Source organism: Lepus europaeus, chromosome 20, assembly GCF_033115175.1.
Source record: "Lepus europaeus isolate LE1 chromosome 20, mLepTim1.pri, whole genome shotgun sequence".
Lineage (NCBI taxonomy): Eukaryota > Metazoa > Chordata > Mammalia > Lagomorpha > Leporidae > Lepus > Lepus europaeus.
This window is the reverse complement of record NC_084846.1, coordinates 56,239,146-56,262,250: the sequence shown is the minus strand read 5'-3', so window position 1 is coordinate 56,262,250 and position 23,105 is coordinate 56,239,146. Positions and strand designations below refer to the sequence as shown.

The window sequence follows — 23,105 nt, the reverse complement described above, 5'->3', positions numbered from 1 at the left end:
ATCTCCAGATTTTTGGCTGTAATCATCCATAACAATCTGAAGTTAAGTGATATTTGATAAATGTATTTTCAATAGTTTGAGTGCATAGAGAGTGACCATGCCTGGGCGTGAAGACAGGAAGAACACACGTATGTAAGGGTGAAATGCTATCCATAGGAATTCCAGCTTTCTGCAATGATTATTATCATTCTCATTTTTATTGGAATATTTCAAATTATTTCTCCTTGTTTCTCCCACTCACCACACTGTGGAAAATCACCATCATTCTGTGTTGCTGTGTTTCCACAGCACCGGCCCCAGTATAACATTCTTAACCGTTGGTTTGATAAAATTATAAAATGAATCTTACAAAATGCATTTACAGTAAGACATACTCACAGACATTTCTTTCCTTTCTCTTTTCTTTTCTTTTTCTTTTTTAAGTTTAGCTCCCACATATAAGGGAGAACGTGTGATATTTGTATTTCTGGGTCCATCTTATTTCACTCAACATGAAGTCCATCAGTTGTGTCCATTTTGCTACAAATGGTGGAATTTCATTCTTTTTTATAGCTCTATAATATTCCATTTATATACCAGATTTTCTTTATCCATTCATCTCATAATGGACACCTTGGTTGGTTCCAGATTTTGGCTATTGTGAACATTGCTGCTATAAACATGGTGGTGCAGGTGTATCTCTGATACAATGCATTCAAGACTGTCGGGTATATACCCAATAGTGGGATTGCTGGATCATAAGGCAAGTCTATTTCTAGTGTTTTAAGAAATCTGTGCACTGTTTTCCACAGTGGCTGTACTAATTTACATCCCCACCAATAGTATATAAGCATTCCCTTTTGTCCACATCCTTGCCAGCATTTGTTACTCTCCATGTTCTGGATTTTAGCTATTCTGACAGGAACGAAGTATTATCTCATTGTGATTTTGATTGTGTTTCCTTGATGGCTAGTGATGTTGAGCATATTTTCATGTATTTGTTGGTCATTTGTATTTCTTCTTTTGGGAACTGTCTATTGAAGTCTTTTGTCCATTTCTCAACTGGATTGGTTCTTTTTGTGTGTTGAATTTTTAAAGTTGCTGATATATTCTGGATATTAATCCTTTGTCAGGTAGGTGATTGGCAAATATTTTTCCCATTCTGATGGATGTTTCTTGACACTTGATCATTTCCTTTGCTGTGCAAAAGCTTCTGATTTTGATACAGTCTGATTTGTTTAGTTTTGCTTTTGTTGCCTATGCTTTAGGGGTCTTGTCCAAGAAGTTGTGCCCAACATCTTGGAGTGTTTCAATTTCATGGTCTCAGTCTTAAATTTAGGTCTTTGATCCATCTTGAGTTGATTTTTTTCCTGTACCATCAAGTAAACTGTGCAAGTAAAACAAAATAAAATGTTTTCTCAGACACAGGCAAAGTCAACTGTATTCCAACTACTGCTTGGGTAACAGCAAATGAATGCTACTATTACAGTTTCAAAGATGAAAGTTGTACATCTTAGAGGTGATGAAATATACCATACTTTCATCATAATCTCATTTAGATATGTAGAAAACATGTAATATTGTTTCTGCTTTCTGAAAACTGGAGATTTTTCCTCCTATGTTTAATACCTTGTCAATCTTTGCAGGTAGGCCATTTAATATTTAACAAGCATATGTATGTAGCTTGAGTTTAAAGTAATCATCTGACTTAATTGTGTTGTATCCATTACTATATTTTTTTTTTTTTGGCCAATTCCATTTGTTGATTTTTTTTAAAGAAATATGCTTAGCCCTTGAAGATTTTGTGAAATTTTCAGCTTCTTTATTTTTATGTAACAGTTTTTCTTTTATATTGATATGTCCTGTTATTAAGTGCATAAATGTTGTATACATGTTTTTTAAGTTTTGTTGTGCTTGATTTTACATTGATATATCGGATTCCTTTTTGATGACAGTACAAATAATATATACATAAAATATTCTTTTACTTACATAAAATATTATTTCCAGTTTTTGTTCTATGTTTATTATTTTTAGTTTGTTTTGGAAACTATGAATTTGATTTTCTTTGTTTTGTAAAATAAGATTCTACATTTTAAATGAGAATTATAACATACAATAGATATATGATTACAGATGTGATTGGATATACTTTCTGTTTACCATTTTGTTATGTCTGAAGCATTGAATAAATTCGATGCCATTTTTGTCCTTGTGCATTTTACTGTATAATATGCAATATTTTAAATAATACTTTACTTTTTATATATCATGTTACAAGTGAAAAGTACTTTTTCATGTACTGTTTTGTTTGTTCTCCAAAAGCAAATATTCTCCTTTCTCTTTATTCTTCTCTGAGGCTGTTGCCATCTCTGTTAGTAAGGATGGGGACCTTAGTCATAGGGAGCTATGACAATTTGGTATCTAGAATCCATTCTTCAATTCTTTAAATCCATGAAGTAAAACCTGCACAGGCCCGCACCGCAGCTCACTAGGCTAATCCTCTACCTGCGGTGCCGGCACCCTGGGTTCTAGTCCCCATTGGGGTGCCGGATTCTGTTCCGGTTGCACCTCTTCCAGTCCAGCTCTCTGCTGTGGCCGGGGAGTGCAGTGGAGGATGGCCCAAGTCCTTGGGCCCTGCACCCACATGGGAGACCAGGAGGAAGCACCTGGCTCCTGGCTTCAGATCAGCGCAGCAAGATGGCTGTAGCGGCCATTTGTGGGGTGAACCAACAGAAGGAAGACCTTTCTGTCTGTCTCTCTCACTGTCTCTGCCTGTCAAACACACACACACACACACACAAACCTGCACAGACACTCAGGAAGAACTCTATGGAATCTGCTGCATCATATTTTAGTGCTATTTTTAGAGTTACCCTGTATGTAAAATTCTTTCTATGTTATTCATATAGTTCCTTCTTCTCTTTGTTTGACATTTTGCTTGGACCAGAGAGACAGTAATTTCAAAACATAGTTTTTGATCTCATGGAGCTTGACTTTGATTTAGAAGTGAAGCACTTTGGGTATAGTCCCTGATCACGTTGGTTTTGTCTCAGAAACTAAGAGCAGTTCTTTGGTCTCATTTTTTTCTCCTTGTCTTTCAATTGGCTAACCTCGTTCACTTCTGCTCATGCCTCACTTAGAAGTAACTTCTTCCAGAAGCCTTCTGAAATCTCTAGACCACACTGAGTTCCTCCTGCCATGCATTTTGAATATTACCAAGAACTGCACACCAATACTTTAGTAATTACTAGCATGTCTGCCCCCTGCCCCAAGTTGTCTCTGATTCATTCAATTCTGTGTCCTTGGTGACTACCACAGGGCCTGGAAGATGGTGCGGACCCAAACAGTCCAGGCTGAATGTGCGTAGGCTGAATTCTGCTCTGTGTGTTCAGCAGTAACCATCTGGCATGCAGTACACACTCAACAGTGGCATCTAAACTGTTGTCACAGTGGCTACAGCAAAGCTATTGAATCTGCTGTAGAAGTTATAATTCCTCAGTAATTCAGGCCAGATAATGTGGCACAGATAAATTCGTTGTTTTTTTTTCAGACTTACTAAGTGTTTCAGTGTTACCAATTTTATAGTATCCTCCAGTTTGAGAAGAAAAATTTGAAGAGCCCTGAAAGTTCCATTTAATTTATTATATAAATGGAAAAAGCATTAAGATCAGAACATATAGTTGTAGACAAATTGAACTTGCTTTATTTAAAATCATAATGGCTTAAGGTGTTACTTAAGAATATTCTTTTTAACTTGTATCTGGATGTGTTTGTCTTAATTGATAAAGTTGCAACCATTTCTGTTTGATAAAGTGCATTTGCTCAAATATGTTCAAGCGTTCTGGAAACCTAAAATTATTTTTTATGAATATGGTTATTAAAATATTACAACCAATAATTAATTTTAATAGCCTAATATATTTACATACTTTTTCATCTCATCAAATAATCATACCCTCACTTTGCATGGAGGAAGCAGTAGATAATTGGAATTATAATTGCATTGGCTAATTGTGTGTGCTTGTTTTTTAATTAAAGTATAAGTGTACATATATAAATTTTTTAAGGGAGAAAATTAGACATGTATTATGGACATGTATTCCTTCTGATATATAGATATGTTGAACATAAAACCTAAAGGTAAAGATCATTGAATTATGGTTAAAAATAAGGAGTGGAGAACGTGCAGCTACATATACTAAAAAAAATCTACCCACTTGTCTTGTATTTGCTTTGTTCAGAAGGTAATGGTGACTTTGAAGTAGAAAAATATTGATTCATCATGTTATAGCCAGAGGGATATTAATACATTTTCCCCCTTTTCCTCCTAGCACACTGATTTATGTCAGTACATGGACAAGCACCCTGGGGGGCTGCATCCAGAGAATGTGAAGGTAGGAAAAGAGCTTTTTTAAGCTAAGAGTTCACATTTTCATGTACTTTTTTAACAACCAAATTCTTAACATCTCTACCGTGTGTGTGTGTGTGTGTGTGTGTAAATTTTTGGGTAAAGAGAAGTAATATCAAAGTAACCCGCAGCCATTGCTTCCATTTAGCGTTAGAAACCATGTCTTAACATTAGATGCTTTCACTGGAACCTTGTTGTCTAGACCCTAGCCTGTTCTCTCTTAATGAAGAAACACCTGCCAGCATTGAGTGAGATGTACTTTAATCCATTTTTATTCTCTTTAAGGGAGTCTCAGGTATATATCCTTGATTTCAATGTAAAGCATCTTTCTGATCCAAGGCAGTGTTGTGGGGGCTCACAATGTGTATTTTTTCATTTGTGTGTACAAACATATAAAAACCATTGTACTTCATACTGATCTTTTTTCATTGTTTTTACCAGAAATTTGATTAGTATGTGTCAAAAGAACTAAGATTTCCTAACATTCAACCTTGCATCCAAATTTGGCAATTGTTCCAAAATTTTGAGCTTAAAACTGGAGGCTCTTTCTTGGCATGTGTTTGGGAATTAGAAGACACCAAAGTTATACCTGAGGGCTTAACAATGTGCTTAACATTTGGTAATTCAAGTAACTACAGTCAAGGTCCAGAGAACCAGTTGAGTGTTGTCCATGTACTAGAAGTAAAATTATTGATACTCAATTTTCCCCACACATTATCAACACTACTCTTTGTGACATATTTTTTCTTTTTTTTATCTAATAAATGTGAATTTACAAAGTGCAACTTTTGTATTGTTGTGGCTTCCCCACCCCCAACCTCTCTCCCTCCCACAGCCCTCCCCTCTCCCACCCCCTCTCCCATCCCGCCCTTCATCAAGTTTCATTTTCAATTACCTTCATATACAGAAGATCAACTTAGTATATACTAAGCAAGGATTTCAACAGGCTGCACTCACACAACCTCTCAAGGTATAGGGTATTGTTTGACTAGTAGTGTTTTTAAGTTTCATAGTAAAACACATTAAGGACAGAGATCCTACATGGGGAGCATGTACCCAGTGACTCCCGTTGTTGATTTAACAATTGGCACTCGTATTTATGACGTCAGCAATCACCCGAGACTCTTGCTATGAGCTGTCTAGGCTATGGAAGCCCCTTGAGTTCACCGACTCTGAACTTGTTTAGTCAAGGCCGTGTCACAGTGGAGGTTCCTTCCTCCCTTCAGAGAAAGGCACCTCTCTCCTTGATGGCCTGTTCCTTCTGCTGGGGTCTTGTTCACCAGGGTCTTTGATTTAGGTTGTTTTGGTCACCGTGTCATGGCTTTCCATGCCTGTGAGACTCCCATGGGCCTTTTAGCCAGATCCGAAGCCCCAAGGGTTGAATCTGAGGCTGGAGTGCTGTTTGGGGCTTTGCCATTCTGAGTCTGCTGTGTGTGTGACATGTTTTTTCTTTTGTATATTTTCCTTGTAGATTTTAGACACACCCACGCCCCCCCCACATTTTTTTATTTTTCCCTTATAAAAATAATGTATAATATTACCGTGCACATATTTTTACTTAAAATATATCAAGTATATCCTTTAGAGTCAATATATGGATGTGCACTCAGTCCTTCTAATAACTGCATATTATTCCATAGTATGACTAAACTGTAGTCTTCAATTTTGCTAACTTGTGGATCTTTCTTTCTAGACTATTTATATTACAAATGATTCTAGAGTTAATGCCAGCATAAAAGTTTTATATTCTTATTTCTCTTGGATGTTTAGTTAATAGAGTTAGTAAAACAGAGGCACAGTCTCTGCATTAATGAATTTAGAACATTTGCTCACAAAATTGTAAATTGCAGAACTGTTTCCTTCTACTTTCAAGGGCATTCATTGTAATCAGTCATTGTAGTTTTTCCTGTTCTGTTGAGTAAAAAATTGAATGTTTTTAGTGTTGGCATTTGTTTGACTACCAGTGACATTGAACATCTTTTCATGTATTTCCTGACAGTTACAGTTCTGCTTATATAAAAGTTACCTGTTCTTACATATTGTCAATTTTGTATTGGCTTAAATTTTTTCCTAATAAATCTTAGCTGGTTTTTAATATTTTTTACATCAACAATGAGGTTTTTATGGTGGTGAGTTAGATTCTTCAGTTTAAAAATGTAAGAATGTATAGAAACACTGGCAAAATATTGTTTTTTAAATAAATAATTGAATCGATACTAATAACCTTGTTTTCCCATGGATCTCCTTCCTTGTTATGGTTTTATTGATATATTTCTCTTATTTAAACATTTTTTACTATGCATTTTTCTTAAAAATCTACATTCTTTACCATGAATGGTTCTGTCATAGTTAGATTGGGGTAGGAACTTTAACAGATGAAAATTCTTGTTCTGTTAACTTGCAATGTTCAAGTCTTACTTTAATATTATAGCATGGGCATAATTTTGTCCTTTACATTAAAAAATCTCAAATTCTCTCCTATGTACATTCTCATGTTCTCTTCTTAAGGTTGATTGGGTTCAAAATCCACACTAGAGTACATTCTTATTTCTGCCAGGCACTCTGTCCCTGGGAATCTGCAGAGAGCCTAGCTAGAAAGACCTTTAGTTCTGGGGAACCCAGATGTGTACCAGCGGCTCAGGAAATCATCAGCTCTTAGGAGCAAACTCTGACTTCCTTTTGAATTTAGTGATGGGATTCAGGTTAAAGAACTGGCTGTGCCTTTTTAAAGAACCATGATGATGCTGGTTTTTAAGATCCTTATTCAGTGTCCTCACCTACCCTCTGTGTGTCATTAGTTACGGGAAAGTATTGATGGAAAAGTTTACTGGTGAAAGAAAGCAAGGAAGGTTGTTCCACAAAGCATCTCTGTATGATGTGTGCTCAGGCCAATGCCACTGGTGATTTTCGTCATGTTTGTTCTGTTATGTCTGATTCTCCCATCACATTTTGTTTTGCCTTCTCTTCTGACGCTCGTGTAGAGATGGGTCTCTAGGCTGCTGTTTGTCAGCACAGCTTCGTTCCTTGGAACTGCATTACAGGATTTCCTATCCAGGTTTCACATGTATTCTTTATCTCAAGGCCGTTTATCATATTTCAGATGCTTAGTGTTTGCTGCCTCTTCCAAGTCCAGGTGTGGCAGTAAACAAGGTTTAGTACTTCAAGAGTTGGTGCCTGCTAGGACATGGTGAGAAACTTAATGGTGAATGGAATGTGTAGTCAGCATAGAAATGAGGTTGAAAGAATTTGATGTGACACCTACAGTGAGTCCAGGTCTTAGTTATGTAAGCAGGAATTATTTCCCCTTGCAAGTTGTCTAATGTGGTCACAGATTGATGCCCTACTTCATATTTTGCCTCTAAAAGAATTTGATCTGATTTATTTCATCTTAAATCTTTTTGAATAAATGAAAGGCAGCAGCATATATTGATGCATCGGTGCAATTTTCTCCAGAGAAAGTGAAATCTTTGGCTCCTTGAGGATTTTCCATGATGTACTGAGCAGTCTTAATTCTTGGAATATTTGAGATACAAGAAATTCAGTAATCATCTAAGATTGCTCCAGATTAAACTCCACAGGGTAGTCAATGCAGGTAGCTTTAGTAAATAAAAATACCTAATAAATAAATAAATAATATTCACCTCCTAGGTGAGAATCACACTTTAAAATTCTGTTAAACAGGAAAAGTGGGCATTTGTTCAGACTCACCCGTGAGTGTCACCAGCCGTGACCCACAGTGCCCTGGCTCTCCCTGCAGTCCTGCAGGGCGTAGCCCCCAGCCTGGGTACTTTCCGCAAACCTGGCCTGCTGCTCTGATGTCATTCTTCAGCCTGCCTGTCTTCACTGCACCTCACTTGGCCAGCAGCAGAGGGAAAACAAGTTAGCCGCAGCTTTTTTAGCCTCCCAGAGTGAGAGGGGGGCTTGTCGGGTTGAGCAGCGGTGGGAAGAAGGGAAAATTTGTGTCTTCAGAAGACAGGTGTCACGCCTCAGAGTAGATGACTCTATGAGTCTCATATGGAGAATCAGAACAGCCAGTGCAGGACAGACCTGAAGAATCCAGGAAACTCCCTGCTAGAGATCCCAGATGACAAATCGCTAAGTAGCTTAGAAAAGCAAGTTTACTTGCACTAATTAGCTAGGGAAAGATAGTGATGGCAACTTCAAACAAAATGGTCAATAATAGTCCTAGAGAACTAAAAGCATCCAGAAAACTAGCGTGCTTTGTTATTTTTAAAAATCGGAATTTGGTAAACACAAAGGATGCCTTGGAAATTAAAAATCTGACAAATGAAAAATAACTCAGATGGGGCCAGCATTGTGACTTAACGGGTAAAGCTGCTGCCTTTGATGCTGGCGTTCCATGTGGGTGCCGGTTCAAGTCCTGGCTATTTTGCGTCCAATCCAGCTCTGCTAGTGTACCTGGGAAAGCAGCAGAAGAGTGGCCTAAATTCTTGGGCCCCTGCACCCATGTGGGAGACCCGAATGAAGCTCCTGGCTTCAGCCTGGCCCAGCCCTGGCCATTGTGGCCATTTGGGTAGTGAATCAGCAGATGGATGTATCTCTCTCTCTCTCTCTCTATAATTCTGACTTTCAAATAAATAAAATAAATCTTTTTTAAAAAAATAACAGTAAAAAACTGAAAGATAAAATAAAAAAATTTGCAGAAAGTAATAGAGTAAAAAATTGGAAGATGGAAAATATGAAAGAAAGTGTTAATAAGTTAGAGATCCAGTCCAGGGAATCCAGCAACCAAATAATTGGGGGGTTGAGGGGGAGAGAGGCAATCATTAAAGTAGTAAACATTATGCTGAACTTTCTACAGATGTGAAAGGCATGCATTTGTAGATTAACAGGAGCTCTTAAATGCCCAATTTAATCAAAATAGGCTGACAATAATTTTAGTTATTTGAACACTGGATTCAAAGAAAAGTTCTCCATATGAAAGAGGTTCACTATACTGGACTTAGAATTACAGTGGCAAGAAGTACAGTAGTATTCCAACAGCTACTGGAAAGGAGAGAACAGCACATCAATGGCTTGAAAATTCAAACATAAAATTGCTTTTGGCTGGCGCCATGGCTTAACAGGCTAATCCTCCGCCTTGCGGCGCCGGCACACCGGGTTCTAGTCCCAGTTGGGGTGCCGGATTCTATCCCGGTTGCCCCTCTTCCAGGCCAGCTTTCTGCTGTGGCCCGGGAGTGCAGTGGAGGATGGCCCAAGTGCTTGGGCCCTGCACCCGCATGGGAGACCAGGAGAGGCACCTGGCTCCTGGCTTCGGATCAGCAAGGTGCGCCGGCCGCAGCGGCCATTGGAGGGTGAACCAATGGCAAACAGGAAGACCTTTCTCTCTGTCTCTCTCTCTCTCTCACTATCCACTCTGCCTGTCAAAAAAAAAAAAAAAAAAAATTTGCTTTCAACCTGTAATTCTATTCAAACTGTCAGTGAAGTTCGAAGGTAAAAATCATCATTCTCAGATGTACAAGGACTTGAACATTTTGCCAACCTGAGACCAATGCTCAGGAAGCTACTTGAACGTGCACTTCACTAAAACTAAGGACATAAACCAAGGAAGAGGAAACAAATGAAGTGGATGCAGAGAGCCGAAGGAAAACCCCGAGGATGTCATCGGGCTTGGGAAAGTAACCTGCCAATCCAGAGGCGTCTGAAGTCTCCAGGAGGGACTCCATGCAGACGGTAACACTGTAATACAGAACGCTTGCTGCGCTTGAGCACATTTGTAAGGTTTGGTATGGAATTCACTATGACCACAAAGCCTAACTAAACAGAACTCAGTGGGCCAATAGTAAAAGTTTTAAATCATCAGTATCACCAGGAAAAACACGGAGGGATAAAATTATTCATAGTAAACTTTACGGCTCAGATAGGAATAGCATTGACGTGATTATAATTAAGTATGGAATGTTGATATAATGAACACAAAACATCTCCTTAAGTGATGCTGCTGCAGCCAAGTTCATGCCAGGATTCGCGTCCTAGAGCCATGGTCCAATGCAGCCTCCACATCTGGTAGAAAATAAACATCAGGATCATTGAGATGAAAGACTTGTTAAATGGCATAGTTTAAAGATTTATTTATTTATTTGAAAGTCAGAGCTATGCAGAGAGAACGAGCAAGCTCCGCAATGGCCGGAGCTGAGCTGATCCAAAGCCAGGAGCCAGGAGCTTCTTCCAGGTCTCCCACATGGGTGCAGGGGCCCAAGGACTTGGACCATCTACTACTGCTTTCCCAGGCCATAGCAGAGAGCTGGATCAGAAGTGTAGCAGCCGGGTCTCGAACCAGCGCCCATATGGGATGCCAGCACTTCGGGGCAGGGCTTTAATGCACTGCGCCACAGTGCCGGCCCCTAAATGGCATTTTGACTCTTTGTCTACTGTTCTTTTCCCTATACCACATGATTTATTCCTTAAATTACTGTAATTAGCTTGATATTTGTGACTTTATAAGTACCCAGTGACATAAGTCTATTGTCATTTTCATGTTTTGGATAGTAATGAATGATAACTTTTCTGAGGATAGGGCAAGGTGAAAAAATAGATGTTGCTTGTTAATGACTAATGTTTTGGCATCTGAATTGCAGTGCATGGGAGCAGACAGCCCTCATTACCATGTTGGTTTCCATGGGAGGCCACTCACCTAATTATGCATTGGCTTTTCCTCACTGCTTGCCCGGTTAGAGACAAGGCACTCCTCCAGGGTTGTGTTCTGGATCTGCACTGCAGGTGAAATCATTCTCTAAGATGTCTGACTATGACATAATGACAGATGTCTCAAGGGTATTTTTCTTTGATGCATTAATATAGTTTTTTTCATGTGGTGATATGTATTGTCACTTAAATCTATAAATACAAAATGAAGAATGTAAGAAAAATATTTACTAGGTTAACAGCTGTTCATAATGCTGTTAGATATTAATTAAAAACAGTTGCATTAAAATAGGACATTGTAATTGCTCTTTATAAACTGAAGGAGATATGCAATCCAGGTGAGATAAGCAGTCATCTTTGAAAGATCATGGCCTTTTAATAACTTTGAAGCTCTGTGTTTGGATAAATACTTCACATATCATTAATCAGAATGTAATAAATAGTATTATGGTGAGCAAAAAGAAGACAACAGCACTCACGATCTTTTGCTCTTAAATTTGGCAATTTTGATTTTTTTCGTTTCATCACTCTGCAGCGTCATGGCATGTAGAAAAATTTTAAGCATTTATCTTTGATTCTAAAGGTGTGTATATTTTCTATGTTTATTTTTCATATATTCTTGTTTGTTGTTAAAACATGGGTGACATGCACTGAAGAACTGAGAGGATTTCTCCTTTGTGTGGTTCGAGTAGAATTTCCAGCTTCGCAGAAGTCATGGCATGGAAGAATGAAGGGGGAGAGAGAATAACTGGCATAGCATCTAGTTCCTGAGTCCAGCAAAACATCCGAGAAAGTTTTATGCTTTTAAATGTATCTTCCTGGCATACACTGGAATAGATGCACAATATGAGAATATCAGAGTTAACTAAATTTCCAGGATCACTTTGCTAATTCTATTGCCTACAAAAAGTGTCAATTGTCAAGGCATTCAGAAGTAAATATTCACTATTAACTAATAGTTTGTTTCTAAGCATAATATCAATTTTTGACAAATAGGTAAACTTAGCAACTACTTATTTAGAGAGCAATTTAAAACCTGAATCGAAAGACTGAGGATGTTGGCCTTGTCATAAATATTTATGATGATTAAGGGCACAACAACTAATTTTAGGAACATGATCATCGATATGGAGGAAGTTGGTTAGAATTTTTTGGAAAGGCAGTTAATTTTTCCACCTTTTATAATGTATTTGCTATAAATTATATTGTTTTTTTACTGTCAAATTTGAGTTGAATACAGAATTTTATTTAGCTTGATTGTATCATTCTCATTGATTTATATTGTGACCACTGAATTTAAAAAAGAAATGACCATAGCAGTCTGAACTTTCATCCTTTATTCAGGTTTTCATGTCTGCTTTAAAAATTGATAAGCTTGACAGACTGATAATTAAGATTTGTGAAAAAAAAAAAAAAAGATTAATTGGTGCTGTCTCCAGCTGACATCCAGAAATGTAGATGTTTGAGTCTTACTACCATGAAGAGATGGAATCTTCCTGTGTTTTTATGTAATGTACTTTCATTTTCATGTTATTATAATGACTTTTATTGAAGATTCCCTGCAAAAAGCGCACTTGCCATTTGTTTAAGTCACTGAAAATGACCCAAGTAATTTTGAACACCAGGCTTTAATTCTCTGGAGTATTTGAAATCCCATTGGCATAAGACTGGTTTTTATTTTTCATTTCAATAGGTACACTAATTAAAATATAGGAGGTTTATTGTTGTTGAAAAGTTGCTATTTTTCTTTCATAGTTGAGAGAACAAGCAGGTGTATAACAGACAGAGTAATGTTATGCCAAATTAGGATCGTCTTATACAGATGGCACTGAGAATTGATTCCTCAATGAGACTTTTTAATGTTCAGATAGAAAATCAAATGATACCTGATTTTCTCCATATTCTTCATTAGAGCTCTCATTTAGCTCATAATGATTTTCTACTATGCGGTACCGTGAATATTATAGAGCCTTTCCTCATTCTGTGTTTCAGGAAATATGATTATTTCATGAGGCCATCAAAGAGTGTTTTAAGAATTTATCACCTAGTCTCAGCTCCTGCCCAGGCTTCTTCTGAGCGTTTTCATCCTCTTTTTGTTATAACAAAGTAATCTCCCATACCTAGCAAGTGGAGGATTAACCACACATTTCGTCATTTTGAGTATGGCTTTTTCTTCTTCATTGTCAGCTGCTAATCTGCTTGTGACAGTTTGGATCTGACAAAGGAAATAAAAGCCAGTTAATTAAGCACTCCACTCTCTCCTAGGCATGCTTTAGAACCCAGACTGGAGAAAGTCATCCCCCAAAATACTGAAGTGCCTACAAAAAACTGGAGTTGGTGTTGTGCTTTGTCTGATGGAAGTTCCCACCTTGGGGGAGTACCCTTTGGGAATAGGGAAGGCACACTCACAGATTTCAGGCTTCAAGCCACCTTGTTCACATTGCCACTCTCCAGTGTAAGATGCAGGATCCCTTTGTTTACATGTTCTCCAAGACAGGCGTGAAGCCCTGGAAGGGAAATCAGCACAGTTAATAGAGTATACACACACACTGCCAGAGATTTTTCTGATTGCCTTGGAAAGACACAGCCTTCGTGGGACTAGGCAGTACAGGTCATAGCTATTTTGTTTTTTCTGTATTTGTTTTTTTTTTTGGTGTCAGTGACCTTTGTGTGTTTTTTTGTAAAATTTTATTTAAGGAATACAAGCTTCATGCATTTCATATATTCAAATTTAGGAACATAATATTTCTTCCCACTCTACCCTCCCACCTGCTTGCACTCCCACCTGTCTTCCTCATTCCTCTCCTATTCCCATTCTTATTTTTTACAAAGATCTGTTTTCAGTTAACTTTTTATTTAAAGATTTATTTATTTATTTGAAAGTCAAAGTTACACAATGAGAGGAGAGGCAGAGAGGGAGAGAGAGTGAGAGCGAGAGAGTGAGAGAGAGAGAGAGAGAGGTCTTCCATACGCTGGTTCACTCCCCAATTGGCCACAATGGCCAGAGCTGTGCCTATCTGAGACCAGGATCCAGGAGCTTCTTCCAGTCTCGCATGTGGGTGCAGGAGCCCAAGGACTTGGGCCATCTTCTGCTGTATTTCCAGGCCATAGCAGAGCGCTACGGCCATAGCAGTGAGGATTGGAAATGGGGCAGCCAGGATTTGAACTGGCACACATATGGGATGCCGACACTGCAGGTGGCAGCTTTACCCACTACACCACAGCGCCGGCCCCTCAGTTAACTTTACTCATAAGATTAACCCTACACTAAGTAAACATTTCAACAAATGGTTTGAAGAAGAAAACACACACACACACACACACATACACTGTTAACAGTTGAGGAAAGGGTGTTCAAAATTATTGCTTCTCAAAGTGTCAATTTCACTCCTCTAGTCACCTTTTAGGTACTCTTTTAGTTACCATCCGGCAGAGAGAACATATGTTATTTGTCTTTTTGGGGCTGGCTTATTTCACCAAGTATAATGGTTTACAGCTGCATCCATTTTGTTGCAAACAGCAGGATTTCATTTTTAACTGTTGTGTAGTATTCCATAGTGCATATATACCATAATTTCTTTATCTAGTCTTCAGTTGATGGACATCTCGGTTGAATCCATATCTTGGCCTTTGTGACTTGAGCTACAGTAAACATGGGTGTACAGATCATTCTTTCATATGCTGATTTCTTTACATTTGGGTATGTTCCCAGGAGTGGCTGAGTCATATGGTAGGTCTGTATTGAGATTTCTCAGGAATCTTATACTGTCACAGTGGCTACACCAGCTTACATTCCTAGTAACAGTGGATTAGGGTACCTTTATCCCCACATCCTCACCAGCATTTGTTGTTGGTTGATTTCTGTATGAGACTCATTCAAACTAGGGTAAGGTGAAGTCTCAATGTGATTTTTGATTTGCATTTCCCTGATGGCTGGTGATCCTGAGCATTTTTTCATGTGTCTGTTGGCCATTTGAATTTCCTCTTTTAAAAAATGCCTGTTCAAGTCCTTTGACCATTTCTTACATAGTTACTTTCCCATTCATGTTTACATTGTTGTTACTGCAGACCTCTGAGTGGCTATGGAGAGAGATTTTGTTGATTTTATGTAAATGAACTTGTAAGTCTTTAAATATGTGTTCCATTTGAAATTAAGTTCTCTCCATGGTATTGCTTTGTTTGGTGAAATTTCTTTTTCTTTTTCTTTTTTTTTTTTTTTAAGATTTATTTATTTTGAAAGTCAAGATCTTCCATCCAATAGTTGACTCCCAAGGTTGCCCCCGTGGCCAATGCTGGGCCAGGCCAAAGTCAGGAGCCAAGAGCTTCATCCAGGTCTTCCACAGAGATGTCAGGGGCCTAACACCTGGGCCCTCTTCTGCTGTTTCCCGTGATCATTAGCAGGGAGCTGAATCAGAAGTGGAGCAGCCTGGACTCACACCTGCATCCACAGGGAATGCCAGCATTGGTTTCACCTGCTATTCCGCAGTGCTGGCCCCTGGTGAACTTTCTAGACCTTTAGACTCAAGCTTGGTTTAGCACATTGGTCAGTTTTTCAGTCCATATTCTTTTTTTTTTTCTTTTTTAAGATTTATTTATTTATTTGAAATTCAGAGTTACACAGAGAGAGGAGAGGCAGAGAGAGAGGTCTTCCATCCACTCTCCAATTGGCCACGATGGCCGGATTTATGCCGATCCAAAGCCAGGAGCCAGGAGCTTCTTCTTGTTCTCCCACGCAGGTACAGGGGCCCAATCTTCTACTGCTATCTCAGGCCATAGCAGAGAGCTGTCAGTCCATATTCTTAAAAAAAAAAAAAAAAAAAGTTGTATTAATCTCAGTTGATAGTAAGATAATTTGTGTTGCTTAATTGTCTAAGATTTTACTTCAGGCAGTAAAATCATTTAAATTCTGGCATAAATAATTATGTTTTACACTGTCTTAGTAGCACTTTCATACAAGTGTGATATGAAAATTCTAGCATAATGTTGAATAGCGAAGATTTTATTTCTGTCTCCTTTTTATCCCTGTGTATAGTCTTCTAAGTATTCTTTAAAAATTCAGTATATTTAATTGCAGTGATGCTTTGTAAAGTCGTAACTATTGGGGGTGTTTAGTAGATACATTTTGTTATCAGTTAATACTTTTTTGGGTATCTTGAATCATGATTTTGTGTTTTTTTAAAAAATTGAAGAAGACCTAAAATTGCAACAAAACCACTATATGATGCATATTTTAAAATATTTTGACATTTGATATTTTGAGATTCAAAGATTATTTATTTTTCATTTCTAGGAAGTTGGAAGTATGAATGATTGTATAGCCCATATGGGCTTTAAAAAGATACAGTGTTGTATATGAAACATCATTTTAAGTATTTATTACTAATGTACAACTTTGACTTATCAGCCAATATCACATTTTGTAGCCTTGGGCTTACTGTATATAGCCACTTTCATCACATAGTATGTGTACTTTGTTTGGGTACCAGTAGTCTTAATTGTGGAGTCAAAGTAAGAAAAAAGAAGGTCCAAATATCAGTACTTCTAACTTGCTCTGTGTCTTGGCCAATTCACTTAATTTCTCTGAGACTTTATTTCTGTTTCTCTTAGTAGAAATAATAATACTTATCTGGTAAGGATATTGTGTGTATTAAGTTGTCAAATGAATACAAAACACTTAGTACCATGTCCATTAGAATAAGAACTCAGTACATGATAGTTATTACAGTTGTTGGATTTGTGGAGTCCTTTCTATTTCTGTTACTCATAAAATTATGGAATGATGAAATTTTACAATGTGACTGGCTGTTAAAGGTATCCAAGACTGAACTGATCATTTTCAAGGTGAAAACTTAAGATGCAGAGATGTTAGACACGATCCCATGGCCTGGGCAGAAAGGGAGCTTAGCTGTCTTTGGAATGGTTTCTGTTGTGCCATATGGAGCAGCGTCCATGGCAATTAGCTCTTATCAATAAATTTCTAGTCTCCGCTAAGCCTCAAGAAATCCAGGACATATTGCTTCAAGGAAATTGACTCACACTTGAAAATGTGTGTTTACTGCACTTTTTAGCACATGTTACACAGTCCACGTATTTCTGACAGTTCATGAGTGCTGTCAACTCTTGATATTGGGAAGAAAGAGCACTTGATTTCACAGCTTTATACTCGGGGCAGGGGGAGTTGTTGGTTATAAAACTCATTGCTCATCAGAAGGGCCAGTAATTCCTCTAAGTTATCAGTACAACATGTTGAGTCCAATAGCATGTGCCTTTTGTTAACTACTTTAAAAGTCGTGATAAAACACTTTATCCTGATAATTTTCTACCTACTTAAAATCCAAAGTGTTTCAGAAGGGAATAGATGAAGTCTTAAGGGATTCTCCCCAGAAGTGTGTGCTGTGGCGCTGAGAATATCTGTCGGGGATGACAACACAACACTAAAGAGAGCTGCTCACAAAAGTGTCCTTGTCCGTCAAGATTCATTGCAGAAAGTGAACGTATTCAAAGTAAAGTGTGGAACTTCAGCAATCATCCTGGCAGATTTGGAGAAATCTCCTTTTATAAAAATTGAATAGAACACACATAAATGACAAAGATTCTTAGGAATACCTTATGGCAGCCACAGTAGATTGATAGGGAAATGTGATATTTTATCAACTTCAGTACATGAAGCTGTCTTCTGCCATGCTATTTATGTCTAAAAATATTTTAGATCACAAAAACAGAAATTTAAGGATCACATGCTCATTGTATGCTCATTGAGATTGTTAGAAACTTGGGTTCACTCAATAATGAAAGACCTTTACTCTATCAGGTATGTAGCTATCCATCCATGCATGTGTTCAGCATCTACCTCATTTAAGATTATGAATTTTAGTGGGAAGTTTATAAGCTCTGTGTGATGGTTGGATGTCTTAGAGAAAGATTTTGTTCTTTTAGAGCTTTATTTTTCTCATATGTTTTTTTTAAAGATTTATTTATTTATTTGAAAGTCAGAGTTACACAGAGAGAAGAGAGGCAGAGAGAGAAAGAGAGAGAGGTCTTCCATCCAATGGTTCACTCCCCAGATGGCCACAACGGCCGGAGTTGTGCCGATCCGAAGCCAGGAGCCTCTTCCAGGTTTCCCACGTGGGTGCAGGGGCCCAACCACTTGGGCCATCTTCTGCTGCTTTCCCAGGCCACAGCAGAGAGCTGGATGATAAGTGGAGCAGCTGGGTCTCAAACTGGCACCCATATGGGATGCCGGCACTTCAGACCAGAGCGTTAACCCACTGCGCCACAGCGCTGGCCCCTCTCATTTGTTTAAAAGGAAAGGAAAAGTAAAGGACTATAGATGGAAAGGATTAAGTAATATATGTAAAGGTACTTGGAAGAATTCTTAAATTAGAGCAAATCTTCATTTAGAGTTGGTCCCTTTTCAGGAGTTGAGATACCATTGATGATTAAAGCAGCACTGGTATTTCTGTGTATTGGCTCGCCATGTGATGGTTCTTCCTGTTCTTGTGGCACCCTCTGCTTTTTCACAGAACATCAACCCTAACTTGTTGTAATATAGTTTTTAAAAAAATATTTATTTACTTATTTGAAAGACAGCATTAGAGAGAGAGAGAGAGATCTTCCATCCAATGCTTCACTCTCCAAATGGTCAGAGCTGGGCTGTTCCTAAGTGAGGAGCCAGGAGCTTCTTCCAGGTCTCCCACGTGGGTGCAGGAGCCCAAACACTTGGGTCACCTTCCACTGCTTTCCCGGGCACATTACCAGGGAGCTGGATCAGAAGTGGAGCAGCCAGGACTCTAAATAGTGCCCATATGCAATGCTGGTGTTGCATGTGGCAGCTTTACCTGCTACACTGTAGCACTGGTCCCTGTAATATGACTTCATTAGCAATCACCTTAAGTGGCTTTTGCAAGACCTAACATGCAGATGTTAGGTACACGCCCACTGGTCTAAAGGAAGAGAGCTCTGTGGCTTGAACTGTCAAGATATTCCCAGAGAGTCATCTATGGGCAGACTGTGTGACTGGTCAAGGTGCCTCACTCTTACAGCCTTCCCACCTGTAGCTACAGGTGAGTATTTTGTTGAGCACGTTAAAGCATTATTCATGAAATGCCAACATTGCTCATGATTTCAATGAATTATGTTGTCCCTTCACCACCATTACTTTTATCATATTGAGTTGGCAGGTTCACATTCTCATGTATTATCCTCTTTCATTAGTTTTGAGATTTGAATGCTGATCAACTCAGTTTTCTTTTAGCATTTCACAGGTCATGAATTCTGTTTTCAGAGTGGCCAGTTTTCTATGATTTGTTCCCTCCTCATTGTTTTTCTTCTTGTAATGGCCGAATCAGTTCCAGTGCTGTCTGTTGTGATATCCTCCACCTTGGCTTTCAGTACCCATAGTGTGTGTTGCTGTCACAGCACAGTGGCGGTGGTCTGTGTATCTGTCATCCTCAGGAGGCTGTTCAGACCCCATCTTGTATCTCATTCATCTTCGCACCCTTCCTCCACAACCATACCTGACATACATGGTTGAGTCTTCATATACCTTGAATGAATTATCATTCAGACTTAACTTTCAGCATTGCTAAAAATTTGGGGCTGTATTTGTCCTGTTTGGGTCTTGGTTGCAGTGCATGCACTTACAATTGGAGTGTGCAGTGCTCATTTTCTTAATCTCTTTTAGTGTGCTGTCCATTTCAACAGCTTGTGGATTAGCATGAAGATTATCGATTTTCTCTAATTAGTGAAGCTATCAAAATAAAAGCCCTTTTGGGGCAGCTTGATCCACCCACTCTCCCTGTTATAGGGTTGCCAGTTGGTTAGGTCTTATCTGCCACCACCCGGACGTCTCCAGGTTCTGTGCCGTCATCACATCACTGGTATTGGAATGTCAGCTGTGTACGCAGGTTCTGAAGATGGCTAAGGCATGCAGTAGATGGGAGGTGTGTTAAATGCCATCCTGATAGACACATGCAGAGGCTACCCTGGGGCATGAAGGTGGAGTAACTTCCACACACCTGTGTGGGGCCAGTGTCCAGGGAAGTGGTCAGGAAGGGCTTCAGGGAGCATAAATAGAAATTCATAGGCAATAGAGAAAAGGGATTTTTTTCTAACAAAAGAGGCAAGAACAAAAGATCATGTTGAGAACAACTTGCTCTGAGTGTGAGGGGATGGGGTAGGCTTACTGGAACTTAGGGATGTGGGAAGATAATTCCTGGGCACCTGGTTGGGATCAGTGCTTAACTGCGTGTTCTTGGAGCCAGGTTATCAGACACACATATTCTATTTTGTGAGTTGGAGGATGAAACTTCTATACAAACACTGTGCCTTTGCCAGTGGATCTGTGGCCAAGATTCCCAGAGTGGGCTGATTAAGAGCCTGGACTTTGGAGTCAAAGCATCTGAGTTCGAGTTCTAGCTTTGCAGTTAATGGCTGCGTGGTGCTGAGCAACTGCACTCATTTCTCTCGATCACTGATATGCAGAAATTCGTGGGAATTACTTCATTTAAATGATTACAGAGGTTAAATTAGGTTATATTCTATAATGCATAGAAGAGTAATTGGCACTTAGTGCGTTTAGAAGCTTGTTAAATTAACATGCTTTTCTGTGGTTAAAGTGTTTATTCTGGTAAGTACCTGATAGATCCCAAAGATCAGTTATCATCTTGCACAATGCCATACCATTTCTTTTTATTTTTTTTAATTTTATTTAATGAATATAAATTTCCAGTGTACAGCTTATAGATTACAATGGCTTCCCTCTCCCATAACTTCCCTCCCACCCGCAACCCTCCCCTCTCCCGCTCCCTCTCCCCTCCCATTTGCATCAAGATTCCTTTTCAATTCTCTTTATATACAGAATATCAATTTAGTATAAAGATTTCAACAGTTTGCACCCACATAGAAACACAAAGTGAAACATACTGTTTGAGTACTAGTTATAGCATTAAATCAAAATGTACAGCATTCAGTGTCAATTTATTTTTGAAATTGTTACGTGGTCTTTATGTGTATACATGTGCGTGCATGTATGGTTGTGTGTGTGTAAAGTGTTTGAAAACACAAAATAAACTTACTCTTTCCTTCTAAACTAAAAGGTCCTTGGCTTCCTTAGAAATTATAAGCTTTAAAGTTCAGGATGGGCCAGCGCTGTGGCATAATGGACTAAGCCTCTGCCTGCAGCGCTGGTATCCCATATGATCATTGATTTTAGTCCTGGCTGCTTCTCTTTCAATCCATCTTCCTTCTGATGGCCTGAGAAAGCAGTAGAGGATGGCCCAAGTGTTTGGGCCCCTGCTCACACGTGGGAGGCCTGAAGAAGCTCTTAGCTTCCACATGGCCCAGCCCTGGCTATTTCGGCCATTTGAGGATTGATCCAACAGAAGGAAGACCTCTTTTTCTTTCTTTCTTTCTTTTTATATTGGTGCTCTCTTTCTGTCTCTCCCTCTCTGTCTGTAACTCTGTCTCTCAAATCAATAAATGAATCTTTAAAAAAATATTCAGAATGATGGGGGTATTAGAAGTGAGGAATGACGGGGCACTGGATTCTGTCCTGGTTACTCCTCTTCCGGTCCAGCTCTCTGCTGTGGCCTGGGAGTGCATTTGAGGATGGCCCCAGTCCTTGGGCCCTGCACCTGCATGGGAGACCAGGAGAAGCACCTGGCTCCTCCCTTTGGATCAGTGTGATGCGCAGGCCGCAGAGGCCATTGGAGGGTGAACCAACGGTAAAGGAAGACCTTTCTCTCTGTCTCTCTCTCACTGTCCACTCTGCCTGCCAAAAAAAAAAAGAAGAAGTGAGGAATAAGACTGGAATCTGATAGTGATGGTATTAAATCTTTCCATCAGCTGTATGTAAGAATGGAAAAGACGAGAAATCTAGAGAGATGCTTGCTTCTTGGGGTTCTTAAACTAGTAATTTAATCTAGGCTAACACAGAACGGACATTTATTTTCTGTGTTTACACTTTGAGAATAATGATCCTGGGCCTTCACTGCCCTATGCATATTATCACATACAAAAATTTTGAGATGAATTTTTCTTAATTTCAAGGTATGCCCCCTATAAAAATTACTTGACTTGACTTTCATGGCCCATAGTTGGTTGGAACACTTCAGAAATGCAAGCTTTTGGAACCTTCAGAGACTTGCCAGAGTTCCATTTGAATATGCTGGAACCCTTCCTCCCATCAATATTTTGCACTTCGTTTAAAATTTCCCTGAAACTGCCTTTTGTTACTGGCTGATTATAAAAACTAGAAACTTGGTGCCACTAAAAAGTAACATTTGTTTTTATTGTTGTTCTATAAGATCAACGTTTAAAAAATTGTCTGTTGGCAAGCAAATTGTTTAAAATATTCTTTTTTCCTAAACAGAATATTGAGAAGTGTAGTGAATCACACTTTTTTGTTATTGGACTAGGAGCATTTGATACACTGTAATATGAAAGTTCACAGAGAGGCCATTAGTCACTTTTGCAAGTTATTCCTTATAAAAGTATTGCTCTCGAGTTCTTGATTTCTCCCTTTTGCTCTGTGTCCTTTCCCTTGAGGTTGGGTCGGCTCTGTAATTAGTGAAGGTTCTGTCTGTCTTGAGGCAACAGCTCAATCTCTGTGGCCATATGTGCAAAAAGCCATCTATTACAATGTACTATTAATTGGATCATGTGACTGTTTTTGTTTTAATTATTTCAAATTATCTTATCTTTCCATTCCTTAAAGCATGTCCATGGGTGAATTCAAGGTTACCATCTTTATGTCATTTCTATGGAATTAAATCTGTGCACAGTTACATAAACTTGGTAAACACTTCTTTATTTTTAATCTTTATAATGCTATGATAGTTTTTCTCTCAAACATAATTTTATGTCTGTAGACATTAAAATATTATAAAGAATTGAATCCTAACATTTTGCTTACTTTATGGAATGTAGATTGAGGCATTGATCTCTCTGCTGAAGAGGTGTCACTCAGGGTTGATAGAATGGGTTGTTTGAAATGCTCAGATCGCTGCTTAATGAATGAGGGATCTATAGGCTAATACTGCACATTGTG

The 23,105-nt window shown here is 38.7% G+C and overlaps 1 protein-coding gene across 2 annotated transcripts in view; it reads left to right on the top strand.

The window, feature by feature from the left end:
• Positions 1-23,105, top strand: part of CDK14 (cyclin dependent kinase 14) — a 614,674-nt gene that overhangs the window by 304,392 nt on the left and 287,177 nt on the right. For both annotated transcript variants that reach the window (XM_062178077.1, XM_062178078.1), the window contains exon 7: positions 4,314-4,376. In XM_062178077.1, the coding sequence (XP_062034061.1) occupies positions 4,314-4,376 (63 nt within the window). The remainder of the gene's footprint in view (positions 1-4,313; positions 4,377-23,105) is intronic.